Source organism: Osmerus mordax, chromosome 22, assembly GCF_038355195.1.
Source record: "Osmerus mordax isolate fOsmMor3 chromosome 22, fOsmMor3.pri, whole genome shotgun sequence".
NCBI classification, from domain to species: Eukaryota; Metazoa; Chordata; class Actinopteri; order Osmeriformes; family Osmeridae; genus Osmerus; species Osmerus mordax.
Window position 1 is genome coordinate 5935762 of NC_090071.1, and position 20532 is coordinate 5956293.

Sequence of the window (20532 nt, forward strand, 5' to 3'; positions counted from 1 at the left end):
TGGTTAAGCCTTCCAACTTTCTCCAAATATCATTCTCTCTTCGGCTGCACGGTAGTCCGACATAGTTCATTTCACTCAGATCAAAGAGAGAGGGAGAGAGGACAGAGATAAAGAAAAAAAAAACTTAGAACGTTTCCCAGAAGATGCTCACGTTTGGTGCTCCTCAATTATCCCCTCCCGTGAAGATAGGTGGCGTGTGTTTCAGGGTTTCTCCTCTGTGTTATAGAAAAGAAAAAGAAAAAATGTCATTAGAAGAGGCGTAACACGTCAGTCCGTCCCCAGGTTTGTTTCCTGGAGTGGCTGAAAGAGATCAGTTCTAACCTGCCCAGCAGGAATAACGGTCCTTCCTCCAACTATTTCTAAGGCTTATTATCATTGCAAGGATCCACATTTCTCCAAATTGTTACTGCTGCATTCTCATTGCATTCAACTGAACCTACCGACAAGATAGCACAATATAAAAAAAGGTATGTAATTTTTCTTTACCTTGACTGTTTAATAACCTTTTTACAACACAGTAGATAGTTTATCATGTTGAATACCTCAACCCATAGAGTGTCTCACACCATGTCGTATGCCTTAAACTTTGCTTACCTGCACAGGTGGATGAGGTGCGCGTTACTCCGTGGTAAAGAGTAACTAGCCTTTGCCTACTCTTTAACAGCAAAACAAAAAGCATTTATTGTCGTTCACAAACCGTTAAGTCGTTAAGAAAATGAATTAGGGATATATCTACCTCGTACTCAACCATTCTCTCTCTTTCTCCCTCTCTCTCTCCCTCCCTCTCTCTAACCAACTCGTTGTTAGCGTGTTTCAGTTGGCAACCAATAGCCTACTAAAAGAGTTATCTAACTAAACCGCCTATCTTCACAAAATATCTATCAAAATAATTTTCTCAAACTACTAATATGTGGCTAAATTTGTTTTTGACTATAGTATTGGATTTAATTGTATTTTGTTGACAAACAGTTTGAATGTTTTAGTCGTTTTTTTGCGTTAGTGTTTATTTGTTAATAATTAGTGCAGGCAACATTACACTTCTTTCCAGAAATAAGGGTAGGCTATAGCCAGTCTAAATTATACTATTCTTTTCATATCAATGCAATGACGGAAAAGAGCAACGAATGGCTTTTAGTTTAGGAATATTTAGATACATTTTGCATTTTAAATTGATGTAAATCTGCATTACGTAACCCCACACAAGCCTTTATCTGATTGCATAGAGTTAGACAAAGACTTAAACTGTAGGTTACTTTGGGAAAAAAGTGCTTCTTAATTTAGGCATTATTGTTTCTATTGTCATACCTTGCAACCCATAATAAGGTAAACACAGACAAGCTCGTGACGCTCTGATCGAGTGCTCCTAGCATTTGAATGTGAAACATGACATTTGAGAAAGAGCTTCATGTTGTTAACCTAACCCCTTCATTTTGTGTGTAACAAAAGTAGAAACTCTCAATGAGCCTAGTCTGCTAAAGTTAACTCGGCTCAAACAGTGTAGAGCATGACAGTTTACAAAAGGATAGGCTATATGTTTCTATCATGGCAGGACATCACATGGTGAGCAGCAAAAAAAGTAAAAACAAATACTTTTACATGTGATATTCAACACTTTATTAGAACCTTCTAGTAAAGTCAGCAAGCTATAATGATTAATATTGAAGGTGTAATTCCCTGTGTCCTCCTCTGCCTTCTTTACCGTCGTCTGTGTTCCTTTCACTAACGCTGCATCCCATGTCATTTGCTTTTCAGATCAGACGAATACATTTACTTATCGCTCAGTTATTCATTTATTTTCTTTACATATTGTAGGCTTATATAGCACAAATGTCCGAGGTTCCTTATTTGTTTCATCTGGCGTCTGATTTTCACATAGGATTTCCCTGTATCCACATTGTTGCTGTGTGTTTGGTTGTTAGATATTGAGCCTGCGTGCTGCTGATTCAAGGAGTCGAGTCCATGCGAGCTGCCATCTGATCCACTCTTATCAATGAAGCAGGAGATCATGGCGGATGGCCCCAGGTGTAAGAGGCGAAAACAAGCCAACCCAAGAAGGAAAAACGGTAAGAAAAGACAAACTGTCATTACTAAATATGTGTTTGACTCAAAAGCTTTAATAATGTGACGATAGGTCAGTCTGTTGGTCTGGACAGACTGGGGAAACGCTAAATGCGCTTTCTCCTCTCGTCTCATAGGAGATAAAGGGCTCTAACTGGGATAGAATGCGTAATGTGAACATATTGTACACAGGCGGATCAACCTCTGTGAAATCAGAAAAAAATACTTAATTGCCGAGTCCGTTAAATCACTATGATATGTTTAACGGAACTTGTAAGAAGTTCTGAGTAGTTTATGCTTCAACAAAATGACTGAGCTGGAATGGGAAGAATGTCAGAAAGTTTCTCGATAACGGTTCTGTCGCGCCAGCTTATTTCCCATAGGTTCAAAACCGTTATGATGGGGAGCGTATTTATGTAGGCTACTGTAGAAATAGCCTACATGTTTTTGCAGGTGTTTTTGAAGTATCTTACGTTAAAGCGTATGTTACTGGATCTACAATTGTTCACAAATGAGCTTCTTTTAATTAATCCCCCCAAAATTAGGACATTGGCCAATTACAAAATGTTTTTCAGCATATGCACACATTTTGTGCTCTTTCATTCTGTGGAAAGCAGAATAACGCTCTGCTTTGAAAGTGTCCCACTTCACTGGTGACTGTGCAAACGGGTGGATGCAATACACTTTGCGGCGCGTAGACTAGTCTCGTAGTGTGTGCTACTCCAGCTATTGGCTGGTTAGTTATCTCCAGAGTTTATCGGACAGATAATAAGGCATGTCCAAAAAGCCTATGCGCATGCTACTGATGAGCGCTTTGACCCGACTTTAATAGAAATTTGTGACTATTATTTTGGCAGTTGAATTCAGTATGTAGCCTACAGACTTCTCATGCTAAAGGAAGTAGATCATTTCAGTCATGTCTGTCTTTGGTCCGGTTGTGTACTTTTATTCACGGGAATACAAACCGTATAGTGCAATTAGATGCGCATCTGTTGTGCCTTATCCTCGTCATAGTTTAATTGACTTGTTTTTTGCCTTTATTAAGGGCTGTGTATTGATCTAATCAATGACAACGTTTTCATTACAGCATACACATAACAGCCTGTATTTCCCTGTGAATAGCACATGAGCAAATCTCTTTTTATTGAAAGAAGTATTACAAGTATCATCATGTAAATACAGCATAGCCTACCACACATAGTTTACTGTTTATTCAATAGGCAACAGCACCCACCTGTTTTGCTAAAAGTTTGGATCATATTCAATCACTCCGCATGAGGAAGTTATATTACCAAACACACACACACACACATATACAAATACACACACACTTGAATTTCCCTACATGTATGTGACTTCTTAACATACTCTGGCTTTTCAAACAATTTGAGTTGTATTTTGGATTACTCAATTTTGGAATTCATCCTGTGACATTTTTATAAATGGTATAATTATCACAGTGTTGTGCCCTTTGTAATGTCTTCACCATGCACTGGCTCCAATATCTTTGTCTTTGGGGATGATGGGGTTTGTCCTGAGCTCAGTGGTTATTCTGTTGTACATGGATTCAGTGTGTTGGGTGATAGCAAGGCTTCTTAGTAGGGTTAAGCAGGGATATTATTGAGTAAAATAAACACAAATGCATGGTGGAATGTTTGACATACAGGATATATGAATTCAAATGGGTTTAGGGAAATAATACAAGTTGCAAAATATGTTGATAAATGCATAATTTTTTATAGTCTTTGAGAGAACAAATACGTGCCCCTACCTTTGCTTTTTTACCACAATCAACTGATTGTGTTTATGACGTGAAACTATTAGCAATATATGTGAATAGCTAAGATGTTATTCTATTTGCACAAAATATTGAAATGAGATGTGTGGAGTTGGGTGAACACTAGTGCGGTTTTATGTCAACACATGACAACAAGGTAACTGATAAGAGTTTTACCTGGACCTTCAGGTGAACATTTTCAGTACACACATAGACTCAAAAGAAGTTCATGTGTTACACACAGAAGGCTTATAATTGACAGAACGTATGAAGTATCCTATCAAGAAGTACATTTGCTGAATGTTATTCTGCAATATTTTATGTAGATATAAAAATGTGTCTAAAGTTTTAGCATCTATTGCGGCTAAGCAGTTTTGTTACAGTTGTAACCCTGTCCAGGTGTTGCTAGTCAAATCCAGCTGTGAGGGTCTGCTATTTGTTAGTGCAGCTGGCAAAGTGCACGTTAGACCTTGTCCTTTTAACTTGATTAGCCAACCATGGCTATCAAAAACGTTTTTTTTAGGGGACTTGTGTTGAGATGAGCAAAGACAGTGAGACTGGACAGTATTTTCCCTGTCCTCTCTGCGGTCAGCTGTTTGACTTGGTCTGTGTTCTGTGTCCTATTTTATGAAGATGGTCCTCTGTGAGGAGAACTTTACAATTCTAAAGGTATCTTTAATTTTCTTTTATCCTACAACCGACATATGTCCCATCGCAGTGTATTGATTACATAATTCAAGAAAAAAAAGCTTCCCTCGTGGTCCACAAGTTTACTACAATGGTCTGAATGTGATTATTAAAGCTCTGTGCATTCACGCTAAAGGTAAAAGGGGGGCCTACTAATTCTTTGCTGCAGCCTTGCTTTCAGCCCAAACAATGACAGATTCCTTCCAGTCTAAACATTTTGTCCATCTCTATTATTCATTTGCTTTTAAGGTGCATTTGCTCCCCAGTCGAGAGAAAAGCCTTTCCTTTTCACCCCGCCCCCCTTTTCACAAATTTCTCTTCCCAAGGTAGGCAGTATTTTGTTGCTGTCACAGGGAAAAGGAGGGCATGTTTGCAGCGCTCACGGACAATTGATTGTCAGTAGTAATGTGTTTCATTTACATGTTTATAACGTCAATAGTGCTGGGGTGTCCACTGTACCATTCACGCTGCCATTCCCACAAGGGTGCAATTGTCTAAGCAGCCAAAGCAGACACCTTTTTTCTGATGGCTTTTTCACTTGCACAAAAATGGAATGGCACTGCATCAGTGTTTAGAGAAGGATTATTTTGTTTAAGCAAGTGAAATAATTACTGAAGATATTACAAGCCAGCAAGAAATAATCTCTCTTCGGCAGGGGGCTGCACTTTCCACTGTAGAAGAGACAGAGAAGTCAGTCTGCCGGAAGAGATGACTGTCTTGTATGAATCTGTTTCATAGTGTGCAATATTGTAGCTGATTGTATCTATAACGATGCTGTATGATTAGAATGTTGTTGTTTTACACTGCCTCACACTATTTGGCAGTTTACATGATATAGCCTACAACACCCTTAAAAGCATACTGATTGGTTCATGCAACACTGTAGATTTTTTTGTTGTTGTATCAAACAAACTAAACATATCTATCTGCCCAGAGCTAGTCCAAGTTGTGAATAGAAAACTGAGCAGTTTTCTCCAGTAATTGTCCTGTATGAATCGCTGAAATAAATTGGTTCTTAGGTGACCATAGATATGTTTTTTTAGTTTTGGATAATTCCTTTTGCATGTGAGAAATTTCATAGCGTATGCCATGTACATCTGGAATTTGTTTTTTATCATTTTTTTTTTTACATATATATATATTCAGATTCCCTTAAAAATTTATTTTCTATGTACATACTTTTTCAGTCAAAACCACAAATATATGAAGTTATTAACCCAAATTTGTGTATGTCACATCACGTGCACTCAAGAATTTAGCTCAGATAAACCAGTGAAAAGCAAACCTGATAAATGTTGTGCCAGTACACTGTACCCCCAAAAGCCTAACGATCCTCTTCACACTCAGACCCTGGACACCCATGGAAAAACTTTATTCCAAAAAATGTTGACAGAATTTTGTATATATATTTTTTTTTTACAATTTCCCCCCATTTTGTTCCATTATTTATTTTTTATTTTTTCCCTTGCTTGTGAAGATATTTTCGCCTAACGGGGAGAACACACACAGCACAGGCACCGTTAGCTGAACCCCTGACACCACGGTCTTTGGAATGCCTTAGGTATGATTTCACTTTCGCTCACATCAATGCTGACCTGAATGCCTTTCATATCTGATCCGCCGTGTCTTTCCCAGTAAACATCCCCCGAGGGGAGAACAAAGAAAGGAGCTCTTCTTCTTCTTAATCACAATTCAGCCCTTTCACCGCCAGCAGGCTACATTTGCATTCAGCATCAGAAAGCCTGAGATGAAAAGGGGAAAAAAGGAGAGCAAGAGAGGAGCAAAAAAAAAGGCAGAAGGGTGGGTGGTGAGCAAAATAACTTAGGTGTTTGTGGCTGTTTGTAGGGCCTCCCCTGGTTACAAGCCTTATATAGCTCCTACTCTACCCAGGCCTAACCCTCCTGACAGCCAGATAGTGTTACGAGATGGCATGCCCGTACTATTCATGGCCACTCACTCTCACACTTAAGAAAAAAAAAGTGTCTGAGACCGATCAGATTCAAGTAAGAAGTCTAATATAGTTAGGAGCAGGTGTGTTCAATATACAATTGTGTGTTTTTTAATCTCCCCATTTAGAAACACGAGCTGGGCAACAAAATCTGACTGGCAATTATCATATCACATTCTTTACGGATACTATTGTGGATTCCTCATAAATGTGTGTTTGTATGTCAGGGAAAGAGCAGGTGTTTCTGGGGTCAAAGACAGTCTGGGCTGTCCCATTGTGCTCAGTGAGAGCTGTTGCAGACTCTCCACAGTTACAATATGCTGGGTTTTTTGACCTACTGGTCTTGTGCCATGGGATGGAAAAACACTTTTAAATTATATTGGCTTTAGTGTTTCTCTTTACTAAATCGCCTGGTTCTCTCACTTCAAGATTAGAGTTTTGTTTTTGGCCCTTTGAAATCTGGACCAAATGCAACAAAGTTTTAAACGCAGTCTTTTTTTCAAAGTTGATTGGCAAGATATCTTTATTGTGTAAGATCTCCTTTTCTTCTCTCTTAATTAGATGGGATGCAAATCAGTTGCCTAGCTAAGAAAGGGGATGGTACAACTTTAAATGCATCATGTGATATGAATTCCCTTTTTTTCCCCAGAACTTTTTGTTAAGAAAAAGGATTATCTGTACACCTTCCCCCTCCCCAAGCTGTGCGGGATTTAGGCAGATTTACTTCAGCAAACACCTTTGGACACTGGGGAAAGTAGGAGTCTGTTTGCAAAAGGAGCCTTTTGTTCCGAGAGGTGCACGGATAATGCCTTACTAGGCAGGCGTGATATTAACCCATGCTCTGATGCCAGGGAAACTGGTTAACTCTTTGTGGACACGCTCTCACTTTGAGAACTCATGTCCGTGTTTATGCATCTCAGGAACATTTTGTCCGTCATTGCTGAAAAGTTGCCTTGTCCTCTCCACCCTCTTACACTTGTGTGCCACGGAAGGTGTTTCATGTGACACTTAGTATGTCAGGAGTCTGGCATTTATCGTGTCTAGTAGGTCTCTTGTGTATGTCCAGTATCATAGAGTAGTGGTTTGAGAGGAATAAAAGGCCATAGAACACTCAACCTATAATTCTAGCTGGGGTTCATTTATTCCTCAATGGTCTCAGCTGTCCTGTAGCTGCTGGTCTTTCACCCATGTCCTCTATATTCCATAGATCTGTCTCTTCAGTGAACCACAGAAAACAAGGGTAGCTTGAGTTTCTTGCATCATCACTAACACCAGTGTATGAATCACTTCACTAGTGAAGCAATTCTCAACTGTATAGTCCTCATATGCTGGTACAATATTGTTTGAACGATGATTCGAGAACAGTTTGTTCTACTGCCAGCCCACCTCTCTGTGACTTAGCCGGGTCTGAAATGTCAAAATAACATTCCCGAATGCTTGGTTATTGTTTTAAAAAAAATGATGGGCCTGATAAGCTATATCCTCTTTGTCCTGTGTTGAATCACAGACTATGTGGTGGTTGTCAGCAGCCCAGGTTGTGAGGACGTCAAGAGCTCACGGGGTGTGAAAGAATGAATGATGGAGGAGAAGTGACAGAATTAAAGGTGTTTGCGGCGGCGTTCCGCCGTGTCTCAGGCTTAAAGCCCTCTCTGTCACCGTGCTCTTGTGATTTGACAGTTCATATCTACTCCCCTGTAAGGTGATGTATGCCTGCACAGTGTCGACGCTCTCCGGCTGAAGTTGCACATATTCACGAATGTCTTCCTCTCCTTTTTGAGCTTTTCCATTCCTGAGCGTACCTACAAACGCAAACACTGAAATAGAAATTTCAGTGGACTGGCAAATAATTGCATGCATGTGGACTTCATTTATGTGTGTAGCTTATCCAAAGCTACGTTTTTCATGCATTGGGTGAAAAATGCATTTTAAAATATCATGGCTCATTTGAGTTGTTCTCAAGTGAAAACACAGTCTTTATTTGGCCCATCCGTTCTGTTCATCCCCACTGTTTGCACATATTCAGCTGTTTACAATGTCGTGCATGTGATTTTCATCATTTTCCAAGTGTCAACTTTCCTATTTGCGAATAACACTTGGTGTGACTTGCAGCAGGTGGCTGAGCATGTGTAAACTAACATTTAGATTTCTTAATTAAACATATGAAAAGTTGTTAAACACCTTGTATTTCAAATCTCAGCAGCGCCTTTCTTCCTCACAATGTGAATCTAGAAATCCTTCAAGGTAATCGAAATAGCTGATTTCACCCCCTGTGCGGTTTGTAGATTTTCCTCATGAGTAAATACGGTGAACATGTATGCCATTTGTTCCTCCACATCCCCACCAGTCTAAACAGCATGTACAAGGTCAATAATGACTGCATTTTGAGGTCTACAGAAACTGTGATGCCAGTGATAATGAACAGGGGTAGCCCCCTCTGCTTCTCTAAGAAGAAGAGCAGAAGTGGTAGGGTAATTCTGATAAAACAATCCGCTATATCTCCCAAGAAATGGCTTTTGATAACATCACTGCAATTCCAGTTGTATGCCACAGTACAGTGTTCCTGTCACTGTTGATGCCCCCTTTTGTGTTCTAAGTTGTCACCTTTATGAAAAAAGAAGTGTTGAGATCAGCCCTCAGTTTCGTCCTCTAAATTCGACACGTTTCACCAAGTCAACCCCCCAGCCCCTACATACCCCCCCCCCACACACACACACGCACACACACACACACACACACACACACTTTGATGTATGTTTGATTGTCGGTAGGAAGAGCACTCCTGGCAAGGTCATGGGCAAGTGGACCAATCAATAACAGATCTGTGGATTAAGGTATCGTGACATCTGGAAATGTCTGCCTTTTTCACATACAACTAAACTCATTTTACACTGGACACTTTTGCCTTTAAAGTGAGCTAATAGAACATGTTATCTCATCAGGTCTCATTTACATTCATTTATTCATTATGCAGACAGTAGCCAGGCACCTAGAGAGGCCTCCTCTCTACCTTTCCATGGAAAAACGCATGTCTGATTTAGTTTATGTCCTGTGTCCATGCTGAATATTAAAGTAAACTCTGCTGTGTTATTTCTACATAATTGCACTTGATTGCTGAGAAGATTAGGCCATTTGTAACACTACAGATTTTACTCAATTTAAATGCTTTCATCTTATCGTTGATCAAATGGGCTCTTAACTGAAGGTTGCAGGAGTAAAGGAAATTGTTGAAATTATGTTCCCCTTGTTATTCAAACATACATTTAACCTTTGGTAAAAGTGAACCAAGGAGAAAGAGGAGAGAAGAAAAATGCCCCCCCCCTTAAATGTCATCCGTAGTAAGGACATGTGTAACGATAGTGTGTGAACTAGTCTGGCCTCGTAAAAACTCAAAGAGGTGAATTCACGTGTTAATGGGTTTTGACTGGAGATGAAGCCCCCTGAACGCCCTGTGTCCCGCCGCTGTCAAACACGAATGTCAAACAAACACCTCCTCAGGTAGCAAGGGGATAATCACACCGACAGCCCTGTCCTCAGCCCTTTCTGACTCACAGGACAGGGGCCCAGGCTGAGGCTGTGTTGCCAGGACTGAGGCTTGGGCTGGGGTCCTTGCAGTGGCCCGAGTCATTTACATTTAGTCATTTAGCAGACGCTCTTATCCAGAGCGACTTACAGTGAATACAGGGACATTCCCCCGAGGCAAGTAGGGTGAAGTGCTTTGCCCAAGGACACAACGTCAGTTGGCATGACAGGGAATCGAACTGGCAACCTTCGGATTACTAGCCCGACTCCCTCACCGCTCAGCCACCTGACTCCCACCTGAGTCAGGACCTGCTTTGGGTGTGTATGGAGCTGGGCTATGTCAGGGTTTATGTTTGTGCTGAGAATGGAGCTGGGGCATAGCCTGGCCTTTACCTACCCAAGCCCTATTCACTTCCAATGAGGGCAGTCCAGCCATCCATCCAGCCATCCAGCCAGCTAGCTAGCCAGCCAGCCAGCCAGCCATTCTGGAACTCTAATTATTGCTACTCCCAGCACCCCACCCAAGGGAAGTGACTGTCTTATCAGTCAACCGTCTTGTTCCAACATTCCTGAGATAAATTCTCTATCACGTTGTTATTCTTACTACTGAGAGGTATTAGAATTAGCATGCCCATCAAAGTAGACCTTGTACTTTCTTATTCCCAACCACCATGTCAGTGGTGATATGTTAAACTGGAATGTGCTATTGGCGGCATAGTCAAATAATGGTCGAGCAGAAGTATCAAACTGAGTGACTGACATCAAAGAAGTGAGGATGATGAAGTCATGTAAATATATGGCTGGCAGTGCAGCAGTTAGGGTAGAGCCATACAGGTACTTAGTCTTGTGAATTAAAGGATTAATCAAATTGCACTTCACGGTCCAGGTAGCATCGGTGCTTTGTTAAGAAACGTGTATGAAGGGGAAAGTTTCTCAATATTCTGTCTGTATTCATTTAAATGTCAGAGGCAGAGAGAGAGGGAGAAAGAAACAGAGAGAAACAGATGAGAGAAAGAAGGAGAGTGTTTTCTCTTTCTAACCGTTCTTTCCCGGTACCTTATAAACTGGCAATCACTGAATCTCTAATGTTATTACTTTTCATAATTAGTTACAGCAACACTCATTCCATGACTGGCGGAAAGGAGTATTCCTTAGTAATTAAAGTAATGAAATATTCATTTATGCTACCTTTTCAGCAGTCTCACAAATGAGGCAGCCATACTTAATGTCGACTCTGCCTCTGATTTTATTATAATGGCAGCCTGGCACGTCTGCAATTAGTACTTCCACTGACAGTTACAATTTCTGAGGGGCGGTAAGCAGGGCGAGGGGACGTGAGGGCCTGGCACTATTACATGTGCGAAGCCTCCCTGTCTCTTTAACCTTGTTGTGTTTTTTTTTTTCTTTCAACGCAGAGGTTACCTTTTCCCAACGGTGCAAAATCGACTTGACATAACTGTTCATCAGTTTCAGGATTCTCCCCTGAGGTATTTGCATCAAATCAGCCCAGTCAAGCTTCAAGTTGAAATTGGCAGGCCAGAACCTGACAGGGAAGGGACCGGGGAAAGAGACAGCTAGGGTGTAGGCAGCGAACTGACAGCGGCAGGGCGGGAGGGTGAGACAAAGCTAGCACGGCCTGGGTGGAAACACAGGAGAACCTCCCCCCTATTCCCCCTAGGGAGCAAGGGCACAGGGGTAATGGGTGTAAAGTTAGGAGGTACCAAGCCTTCTCATCCACATTTTTGTCTTTTTTTCCCTCCTCTCATCAGTCCTCAGGGTGTGGGAGAGGGATGGCTATCATAGCAAGGAGTGTGGGCTTTATTTGGTATGGGGGAAGGGAGCGGCCTTTGTTGTTTTATATTGACCAGAAAAAAAAGGTTTAGTGTAATGGATGATATTGCTTTGGATCAAAATGTCTCAGTGAGTGCAGGCGTGGATATTGAGCGTCTGGCACTGAGAGTAACTCTTTAACAAAGAAAAAAGTAGCCACTTTCCGCTACAAACTCAGATAGACTCACTGGCACACACACACATGCCCAAATCTACATGCTCACAGATGAAGCAGGCTCAATGATTCCACTACCTGAAATTGGTCAATCATTGGATATAGTTGCATAGCATGGTAATGTTCTTCCATTCCTTTCTTACAGTATGTCCCTTAGAGAAATGGAGATTGGACTTGTGTGATGAAACTTTTAGTGATTCTCGCTGCTCCAATTCTGTCTATGCAACGTCACAAAGTAGTCTTCTGTAAAGATTCTGTTGTAAAATGTAAAAATCCCCTAAGAGCAGAATTGAAAGCCTCTTAACATACATTCCTATTAAGGGGGAGTCAGAGACGTGAGTAGCCCATCATTGTTTCTTTATTCATGTTTGCCTTTTTCATCTTTTCTTTGCACACATATTTAAAATATATTTGCACCTTTAACAGCCCAGGAGTACGAGTCTGACTCTCAGGTCTTTTCTCTCTCTCTCATTCTATCACACCTCACTCTTTCTCCCTTTCTCGTCCTCTCTCTCTCGCTTCTCTGTCTGCCTGTCTTACCCTCTCTCCCTCTCTTTTTTAGCTTTGCATGTGACAGGCAGGGTCTGACTGGTTGATGCCCGTTCGACAGGCAGCATTGAGTTAAAGTGGTGTGACGGCAGAGTTTTGTTAAGCTGGGAACAAAGACCTGGAGATGCTGGGCCGGTATTGTCTGCGTGCATATTGGCCTTGTCACAGTTTTGCAGGATTTAATGCTCTGTTTATTTCTAGCCATCGCCACTAATAGTCAGAGAGGGTGCTTCCTTTTTCCCCCAAATTATTTTATATACGTGCAAAGTTTTCTGTAAATCTCCTGAGGCTCTCTTGAAATAAGTCACAGGATGACACCGTGGTACACATGTGTTCGGTTGAGGAAGACATTCCTGGATTCTGTATTTTAACAGTTTCTCTCTGACAATTTTTTTTTACCACCCTCCCTCTTCCTCCCTCACTCTCACTCAGTTGCATAAAGTATATTACTCCAGTCGTGGGGGGAACCCTGTCGTGTTGAACATGCATGCTCCATATGCAGTCAGTCTTTCCGCACCAAAGTTTGCTCACAAAACGCCATGGCCTGTGGCTGGTCTTTAGTCCTCCCTTTGCATGGTCTCTGCTCAAACTGAAAGCTGTTTTCAGTGGGATTATCAAGGGAGGCTGCAGGGGGAAGGTAGACATTGGGAGTGCTGTTTCATGGCCATAGCTGCAGCCAGGTCTGGGCTAGAGGTCTGAACAGGGCCTCCACTAGATAACTGGAGGCCAGTCCTAGCCATGCCCGCTTGACCTGCTGACTTCCTTCTGATTCAGCCAGCTCTAAAGACATTTGCCTCTGTTTAGGTGCATCTCTGTCTGTCGATGAAGATGCTATGTCAGGAGGTCACATGCTGAGTGAGAGGGGACAAAAGCATTTGGACAGAAAAGCAACAATGACGACGGCATTGTTTTAGGGAATTTCCTGCATCGTTGTCCTTTTTTGTATTTTTTTATTGTGACACTCACTGTGACATTAATATAAAAGGAAGTTCCTGAGAACAAGGCCTATAAAAGTCCTCTAAGACACAGTCTTCTTCTTCAAACCCAATGATATTTTCACGAGCTTATAAAGATTATGAGTCCATCCCTGTAGTACCCATCTGTGCTTTCATTTGCAACTGTCTGCACTGTAGTAAAAGGGGAGGGGAAGGGAATGACTTTCATTTTGTTAAATAGTTGGTTAAGGTCGAAGGAGATAAAGATGACATAGTTAAGTCTCTTTTTTTCCCCTGGGCTCATGCTCCGGCAGAACTGAAGCTGTTGGGTAGACAATGTAGACAGCTACACCTCATTTTTTTGCAGTAGTGCTTGCCAGATTTCTGACATTAAACCAACAGGAACTGGCAGTCATAGGGTTAACAGAATTAAACAATTTGTAAACAGATGAACTCAGTCTATCCAACTAATTTTTTTCTTCTTTACGAAACAATTACAAAATTACAGTAGATAAAAATTGTCCGCCGCCTGTATTTATGCAATCAACATAACGAAGAAACAAAACAATTTAATGTGGAAAAATCATCATTCATCTGCATTATAATTGCTTCTTTTTCACATCTACAGGGTGGTTAATTAAAATTGTGATTAAATGCGGCTGCGCTACCTAAGATGTCTTCCCCTAAACAGGTGGTACAGAATTTAAAAGTGAAGAGAAAAACGTAATTAGCATTGGAAATTGAGAAATTGCCTGCAAGAATCGGTGTTAATTTCAGTCACTGATGAGGTAATTTATAAAAGGAGCACTGCAGAGACTGTGCAAACTCAAGATTGCCATCCTGGCTGCTCTTTCCATTCCCAGCATGCAGGTGAAACTGTTTGCAAAATATTGAAGCTATTTGGTATTCAGTATTCGTTTGCATCAGATTGGTATTCCTTTCTGCTGTTTCTGCTAAAATAAACACCAAAGACAAGATGATGACATTCGAAATGTCTTTTTTTCCAGATGAATCAGTCAGAAAAACGTCTTTATGGCCAAAAAATACGGTCATGTGTGGATGTGTCCTCAGAAACACAAGGTTTGACCAGTTGTAAAAACAATCTATAGTCCACTGTGTCTGTAGCACCTCTTACTGGGACCAAACTTCTCACTCCCCTGGCCAGCGTCTTTAACCCAGTCACATTTTCCAAAGAATGAAAAGGACAGGGGGCTGCTACTGGTGGCCTGTGCCTCCATTTATGTTTTCTGGGAATTAAGTTAGTGTTCATCATCACCTTGACCTTGTTACGTCAGGTCTGGCGGGAGATAAAGTGTTCGGTAATGTTCGTTAGACTCCAACTTTCAGATTTGAATTTTTAAGATCATCATCATGTTCCATGAGGTGCCATGGTGTTCCTGGGCCCCTGTTTCCCTTTCACCAGTTAATGCGTTCAGTTTTTTTGATGAGCGGTTCATCCACAATGTGTTTGCATAGAGATAGAAAAGCATTGTCACATGTCATGTGCGTGTGTTCCTTCAACTGTCATTTCCCAAGAATTAGAGAGGTAATGAACATAGTTTAGTGTTAGTGATTATGGTCCTAAATGCTGTCTCCATCGTTGTGAAGCAATAATGAACATGAGTGTACAGTTCACTAGGACATATCGACTTCACTATATCTTAGCTGAGCCTTTAGTCCAGTGAAAATTCAGACCCATCGCCCAGTATAACCCCTCCACCCAACCCCCCCACCACCACCACCAGAGCTCTCAGCAGTTTCCACTGTCCTGTGTGATTCAACAGCTCCCTCACTTACCCGCACAGCTCCCAAACTTGAACAGCTATGTGACACATGTTTTTTTTGTGTTTTCTTTTTTTTTTTACCTCTTGTTTGACATCCTTGCTGGGATTGTTTGTTGTATTTTGTGTTTGGCTGCATCCTGAGACCCAAGGTGGCTGCCTTTGTTACAGCATGTCAAATGTGGTTTAACATGCAGCCATTTATCTTTAAAGCCCCTCGTGCACAATGGCTGGGGTGTGCACGGCCGATTGCGAGGAGCGGCGAGGCGCGGAGCAGAAAGTGCTTCCTTTCATACCAGCACCCCCCCCCCCCTCCCTCCTCTCCCCCAAGCCCCTCTCTTCTTCACAAGCATATCCCTTCATTATTGTTTTATTTTATTATTTTCAGAGTCACTCCACTGAACAGGTCAGTCCTGTATCTGACAAGGTATTTCTGAATTTTGTGAACCTTCACCAGACAGATTGTTCAGTGCAAGTGTAGTGTAACTGAGCAGCTTGTTGCCCGGTGAAGTGTGGAAAATAAGATTGAGGACAGATTTTTTCTTTCTCTCCTTTTTTTTCCCAAGAACCTAAGATAGTTGAACAGATTTGTGGTGACTTGAGGTTCACTGTGCCATAACATTATTCCTACCTTGGTATACTTCATTTCTGCTTGACAAAGTGTAATGTAACATTTCCAATGGCTCCTACCCTTTGTTTAACCTGATACTGCACTGTGATCCATAAACATGGAGCGTTTCTAGAGTCTCTAAAGTGCCCTAACACAGGAGTGAAAAGAGATATAGTGGATCGGTGTTGCCCCGCTAAACAAAACAGCCAAAGGGTGAGCATAGGTGTCCTTTAACTAATACGATGCTTCCCGAAAAAGCAAATCCTTGCGTTATCTGACAGCTGAAAGTGAACTTTATAATCTATTGTTGTATTATCTTGTTGTGGAGGAGAGAGTTGTTTAGGTATATACTTGTTTGTGTGTGTTTGTAGTAGTGTGTGTGTGTGTGTGTGTGTGTGGAGGGGGTTGGGGGGCTGTAGAAGAAAGGGGGGATATGGAATTGGCTGTATGAAGGTGACTCCTCTGCTTCACAACTCTGTATGTGAGAGGAGAAGATTTCTCTTAAACCCCTAGGGAGTTACTCTACAGTGTCTAAGATACAGAGAGAAAACAATCCCTAATATCAGTGAAAACCTCTAGTTTGTTTATGTGCACATAATGTGAGTCTGTCCGCCTGGGAACTGCCACAAATGGGAGAAGTATGCGTGGATTTCACAGGTAACAGGATTACGTGGGCACATAATTGATCCATTTGGGGGAAAAATGACAGCGCTCTAAAGAGGCCTAGGCCTTTGGAAATGGAGTTTATGAAACAGGCATTCGTAAATTCAAAGGAATCAATATGTCAATTTTATTACATCTCTAGGCCAGATGCGCTTTAAAGGAACAGTACCCCACATTTGTGTCTTTCTCTGTGTGTGTGTGTGTGTGTGTTTTTTGGTGTGTTTGTGTGGGTGTGTGTGTCACAAAGGTCCTCAGTGGCCATTTTACTGTTGATATTTTTACTATTGGTGGGGGTAGGTTACCAAGGTATCAAATACCCTTTTCCCAGGCATATTCATTTGGTGAAATATGTTTGTCAATGCAGCTGTTGATTCATGACTATTATTCTTAAGAAAAAGCCATTTAGTAAGACTGGGAAGAACAATAAATTATTTCAGAGCTTGCTCATAGTCATCCATTTATAAGGCCAGGAAACTAGATTAACACTGTTCTGCATTTTCATCACTAAAATATTCACATTTCATTTAAATACAACTGCATCCCAGGCAAGATTTAATTACCAACCACTGCTATAATGCAAATGAATAATGCAGTAAAGACTGATGCAAACGGATAGAAATGTAAGCCGCATGGATGTTTTCTTAGCAGAAAAGATGGGGGGGAATAGGCTCCAAATTTTAGAGTCAAATCTCATCATGTCTATAGTGCAGGCTGCCTGCTCTCATTTCATGCAGGTGGGAGAAACTAAAGAGAGAGCAAAAAATAAATAAATGGAGCACAATTATAGGGCCTAGTTTTTGGGCGTTTGTCAGGCTTTTTTTCAACATTGTAGTAGTTCATTTTCCAGTAAGTAAATAATAAGAAGTTGGTGATGCTTGCATTTTTAATTCCATTTTCCTCCTTTTTTTTGTTCTGTTCACTGACTGACATCTGCTATCAATGCTAAGCAGGTGTTCCTGTGTAAACAGACGTGCCCTGTTTGGGTTTCGCCATCCTCGCTACTGCGCACCCAAATGAGCAACGTGATTAAGAATCCTGTAAATTTTTGAAAGGAAACGGATGGCTGCCCGGCTAGAACATAATTACACTGCTCCGACATCCGCAGCTCACCGGCGAAGCCAGAGCCAAAGAACAGCAGAAATTAATAATATATAATAGCATCTTTCTTGTAATTCATAAATGAAATAAAGTGAAGGGGAGTATCTGCTGATAAGTTTTTTTTTTTTTTTGGGGGGGGGGGGGTTTGGGTTGGGCGTAAGGCTCCAAGCTAATTTTCGGATATTGAGTGAAGATTATAGTCTCTGAGATGTGTAACTCAACACAGGATTTTTTAGGATGGTTTTATAGACCTTTGTTTTTAACATTGTTTTTTAAGCTAGTTTATTTACCAAATGAGTCCTCAAACAAAAGTCATCTTCTATGTCATCTCTTCTCCATGACACCAATGAAGCACATGTGTGGGCAGAAGTTTGAATGTACTTCATTTATGTCGGTATTGCTAAGTAAGTGTAGTAGTTTTCATTAGTGAAGTAGTTGGTTTGTGCTAATCCACCAACTAAGGCACCGCAAAACATGAAACTTGAACTGTTCACAAACCTTAAAATGATCAGATGCTTTCTGTCACCATGTTATCTGTCCCCTGGACATTTTTTTGCTTTTAGCATTTGTGCTTCCCATCTCATTGTTGGTCATGCACTATCTTAGCACATCTTGAGATAAACATCGGCTTCCCACCAATGGCAATCTTTCAGGAGTGCAAACAGATGTAATCAAAGTTTAATCTTAAGAAAAGGATACAAAACTCATACCCAAAGGTGGAAAATGATACACATCGGTTAGAGTGAGCTTAGAAGCGGGTGAAATAAATATAAAAATTTGAATCAGACAATTTTACCATTCATAAAACAGTATAATTAATTGTCTAAGGAAATGTGTTTCAGTTAGATTCTCTGTAAAAAAATATATATATTGGGTAAGACAGGGAGTCTGGAAAATTGAATTGTTTCAGACAAAATGGATTTGAAAGGAGAACTTTCTCAGAGGGAGTTCAAATGGTCACCTCTCTAGGAAGCAAGGGAAATGAAGGTAGCTTGATGCCCTGACAGACTGAAACCTTTACAGGGGCAGTGTTGACAGTTATCCATTTTTTATCTTTTGGTGAGGAGAAACTACTCCCTTACATTCCATTTCCACAGATAATGTGGGGTTGTTGTACTATGTTTTTGAGCACTATCACCCGATGCACGAGAATGTGTTTTTGAGTTGTATAGCAGTGCAGGAGTACCGCATTTTTTTAACTTCTCAGGATGTTATATGTGTCATCTCAGCCAACCTTCCCTGTATGGTCAGTGGAAGTATGATGGTTCTTAAAGGTGTGCCTCTCTGTAAACATGTGTCAGGGAGGCCTCGCTTCCATTCCATTCCCTTTAATCAGAGACAGAGATTACATCCTCCCATTCGGATACATGATAATTACACTTCTAGTGAACGTTGAGCTCTGAGGTTTGCCCAAAGACTGGGAGGGACAGGCCCAGATGCTGACAATTATATTAGAGATATACGTGTGTACACACCAGTTAGTGGCTACTTTTACCCTCATCACTGCCAACAACAGAAAAAAGCAGTGCTTCTAAATACGATACAGTAACTCTCAGTGTAGTAAACAACTGTGGCAATATGTTGAAAATAACTTTCCCAACAGCTGTGGGGATTCACGGTGTAGTTAGTCGATTGGGCCCATAAAAGAGAGATAGAGAGGCAATAAGATAGGTAGAGTTGAGAGAGAAAAAATACAGTCTGTGCATCTTTGTTTTGTCCTGGTTGCATCGAGAACACACCTTGTTTACCTCTGCCAGATGCTGTGAGATGATCTTCCCAGAGTGGGGTCACGCAGGCTACCCAGTGGACAATTTGCTGAATCAAGAGGGTGATTGTGTCTGGTTCCAGTCAGTCGCAATTAAGGACAGGATCAGGGGTGGCCCCCAAGCCTGCGTAGCCTCTCAGGCCTGGCCCCATACAAAGCAGCTCACCTGAAAATAATCGTCCCAACAGCAACGTGATGCAAATGAGCCCTGAGGTTAGCGTGGGAAAAAGGAGCACTGTCGCTCAGCTAGGTGACCCACTGAGCAGGGGGTCTGCCTCAGGAGAGGCCTTTGTTTCTGCCCCCGTTAAAAATAGTCCCCCCTCAGTCTGGGCCAGGAGAGAGAGAAAAAAAGCTGCTGGTGATATATAGTTTGTTTAACAAAGGGAGGGGTGTGTGTGTGTGTGGGTGGGTGGGTGTGGATGGAAGATTATGCCTTGGTTCAGATTGTTTCTTTTGAGGTGATATTCGGTGTGAGAATCCTCAAACTGGGAATGAGATGAAGCAGTTCCAGTGTTCAGTAGTGGTTGTCAAAGCATAGAGAACACCATGGAAGTTTGGAATGAGAGACAATATGGGCTAAAACACAAATCCCCTATTTGACCCTAAATCTAGGTTAAATGCAAATTCAGACAAGCAGAGGAGACAGTTATAATTAACATGTTACTCATATAGATGCAGCCGACCATAAGCTCTGAGGATAGGGTGTTCTCTGCATTTGCCCACTAAAGCAATCAGCGGTAACACTAATTACAATATAGATGAAATAGTGTGTGAGCCTGTAAAGAGGACTGATAGTCACTCCCAAAATAAGACCTTGCAAGTATCATGTTCATTCGATAACGCTAATATGTCATTCTTGTGAATTGTCCAAATTGTACAAGATATTGTGAATAACATATCATTACCTCCCAACAGCAACATCATTGGGCATATTTGAACCTTTAACAACAAACCTTAAGATAGTTTTTTGGTTTTCCATTAAGCTTCTGTTTGTGTAACCTGCAAAGCAAATTGATTGATAATCTCTTCTTTTGTTCCCCTTTCGTTCCGGTGATGGCCCTACCCGTTATGAATGTTCATGTGGCAGCAGGTAAGCACTTTCATATCTTTGTGGTTGTGTTGAAAGAGTTGTTCTGT

At 41.3% G+C, this 20532-nt stretch overlaps 1 protein-coding gene across 2 annotated transcripts in view; it reads left to right on the top strand.

The window, feature by feature from the left end:
- The first annotated feature begins 437 nt into the window (after positions 1 to 437).
- Positions 438 to 20532, top strand: part of zeb2b (zinc finger E-box binding homeobox 2b) — a 65232-nt gene continuing 45137 nt past the window's right edge. For both annotated transcript variants that reach the window (XM_067260603.1, XM_067260604.1), the window contains exons 1-2: positions 438 to 467; positions 1920 to 2063. In XM_067260603.1, the coding sequence (XP_067116704.1) occupies positions 1991 to 2063 (73 nt within the window). In that variant the 5' untranslated portion in view covers positions 438 to 467; positions 1920 to 1990. The remainder of the gene's footprint in view (positions 468 to 1919; positions 2064 to 20532) is intronic.